This window comes from Haplochromis burtoni, unplaced genomic scaffold (assembly GCF_018398535.1).
Source record: "Haplochromis burtoni strain Fernald_Lab_line unplaced genomic scaffold, NCSU_Asbu1 Contig_201, whole genome shotgun sequence".
Lineage (NCBI taxonomy): Eukaryota > Metazoa > Chordata > Actinopteri > Cichliformes > Cichlidae > Haplochromis > Haplochromis burtoni.
The window spans coordinates 33,714-35,591 of record NW_024582562.1 but is presented as its reverse complement, the minus strand read 5'-3'; the positions used below and the strand labels follow the sequence as shown (position 1 = coordinate 35,591).

Sequence of the window (1,878 nt, the reverse complement as noted above, 5' to 3'; positions counted from 1 at the left end):
GAGTGCCAAGAGAATCCTAACCGGCCTAACGTCCGGACTTTGGCTAGGACACTTCAAAACATTCAGTATTTTATTTTTGAGCCGTTTTGCTGTTATGTTTCCAATCATCGTCCTGCTGACTGTGTCTTTGGTTTTGGGCATGATGTGTTGCTATGTATTTTTAAACACGTCTGGCAGTAATCTGCAGTGGGTGTGGTCAGTGAGACTGAACTCAGCTTTCCAAAATTGTGGTTAATCAGATTTAACAGGTGGGTGTTTGTCTTCACAAGAAACGGGTAGGTGTGGATAGTTTGTTTTTTTTCTCCTTTCATCAGCTAAATAATATAAAAAGTGCAGTTTTTAATTGCTCAGATTATCTTTCTCTAATATTTGTTTGATCTGAAATGTGTGAGAAACTAAATGGATAAATGGAGGTTGTTATAATTTTTACAGCAGTGTAATTGCTGTTTGCATCACTGGAGGCGAAGACACACGATCAGTTTCTGCAGTTATTCTATCATCACTTTCATTGGAACCATTTACATCATGTTATTTTTTTTCTGTAAATATAAAAATAAAGAATAATGCTCACTACAACTTCCAGATTGTTTTGGTTAATAGCTTGCGTGCTCTTTTTGTTGCTGCTGATATTCTCAGACTTGAAATGAGACTGTATGCCTCAACACACTTTGTGCTTGTGTAGGAAATGACCCATGAGGAGAGGTCACTGATTCAAGATCTTGATAAGTGTGACTTTGGAGAAATCCATGCCATGCATAAAGCCAAGACAGAGGCCAGGAAAAATATGTCCAAGGAGGAGAAACAGGTAAAGCTCGCGTTCCCTTCTTTGTATTTGTATGCTGCTGTCTTCATAATGTGTAGCGTAATAACTGGAGTTAGTCCAGAGGAGCGCCCTGTCTGTTTCTGAGGTAACGCGATCTGTATCTGAAATCTTTTTGTAGGCTTTGAAAGAGGCAAACCAGAAGATAGTGGATGAATACGGCTACTGCCTTCTGGACCACCACAAAGAACGCATTGGCAATTTTAAGATTGAGCCTCCGGGGTTATTCCGAGGTAGAGGCGAGCATCCCAAGCAAGGCATGCTGAAGAAGAGGATCCAACCAGAGGACGTCATCATCAATTGCAGCAAGTGAGAGTTTGATTGTGAAATCAGTGTATAGTTGAGTACAGCTTTAGTTTCAGTCCCCTCCGTGTGCCCTTGTGGCTGAATGCAGAGCAGTGACATTTTCACTCAAAGAAACAAGTTCTTGATACACAAACTGTTTAAATGTGTAGAATCACAGGCTTGTTCAAATCAACATGACTAATATTATTTTTTCTTGTTACTTCTTTTAGGCTTAAATCTGTATTTGAGCTGTGCATCAGTGCTGGTCATTTACATACTGTATTGCACTTGTTCTTGCTCTGGCAGAGAATCTCGTATCCCCGCACCACCCGCTGGGCACCACTGGAAGGAAGTTCGACACGATAACACCGTGACATGGCTCGTCAGCTGGACTGAAAACATCCAGGGCTCCAATAAGTACATCATGCTTAATGCCAACTCAAAACTGAAGGTGAGCTATCTGTTGCATAATGGGGGGGATGCACATACAAGTGGGTACAAAGAAACATGCTGTCAGAGCTGCAGACTTTGGGTTCAACAAAGTTCAGACTACTTTGGCAGCACAGTTCTCAAACTGGTTTTGGAAAAAACTAGTATCTCAGATAATTAGAATATTGTTAGATTTGTATTGTTGATTGTCATTTATGCTTAGAAATATTTACTTATATACTAAGATCAATTCATACATTTAAAATACAGAAACATCCAACTTCTGAAGCATGTGTTCAGTCACTGGTTGATGATTCTTTACCATAAATGACTTCACTGTGTGC

The 1,878-nt window shown here is 40.0% G+C and overlaps 1 protein-coding gene across 1 annotated transcript in view; it reads left to right on the top strand.

The window, feature by feature from the left end:
• The window catches only part of zgc:173742 (DNA topoisomerase I, mitochondrial), a gene marked incomplete at its 5' end in the record, with an annotated part of 37,443 nt that overhangs the window by 8,259 nt on the left and 27,306 nt on the right, over positions 1-1,878 (top strand). The window contains 3 exon segments of the mRNA XM_042226216.1: positions 683-805; positions 942-1,129; positions 1,412-1,556. Of these exon segments, the coding sequence (XP_042082150.1) occupies positions 683-805; positions 942-1,129; positions 1,412-1,556 (456 nt within the window).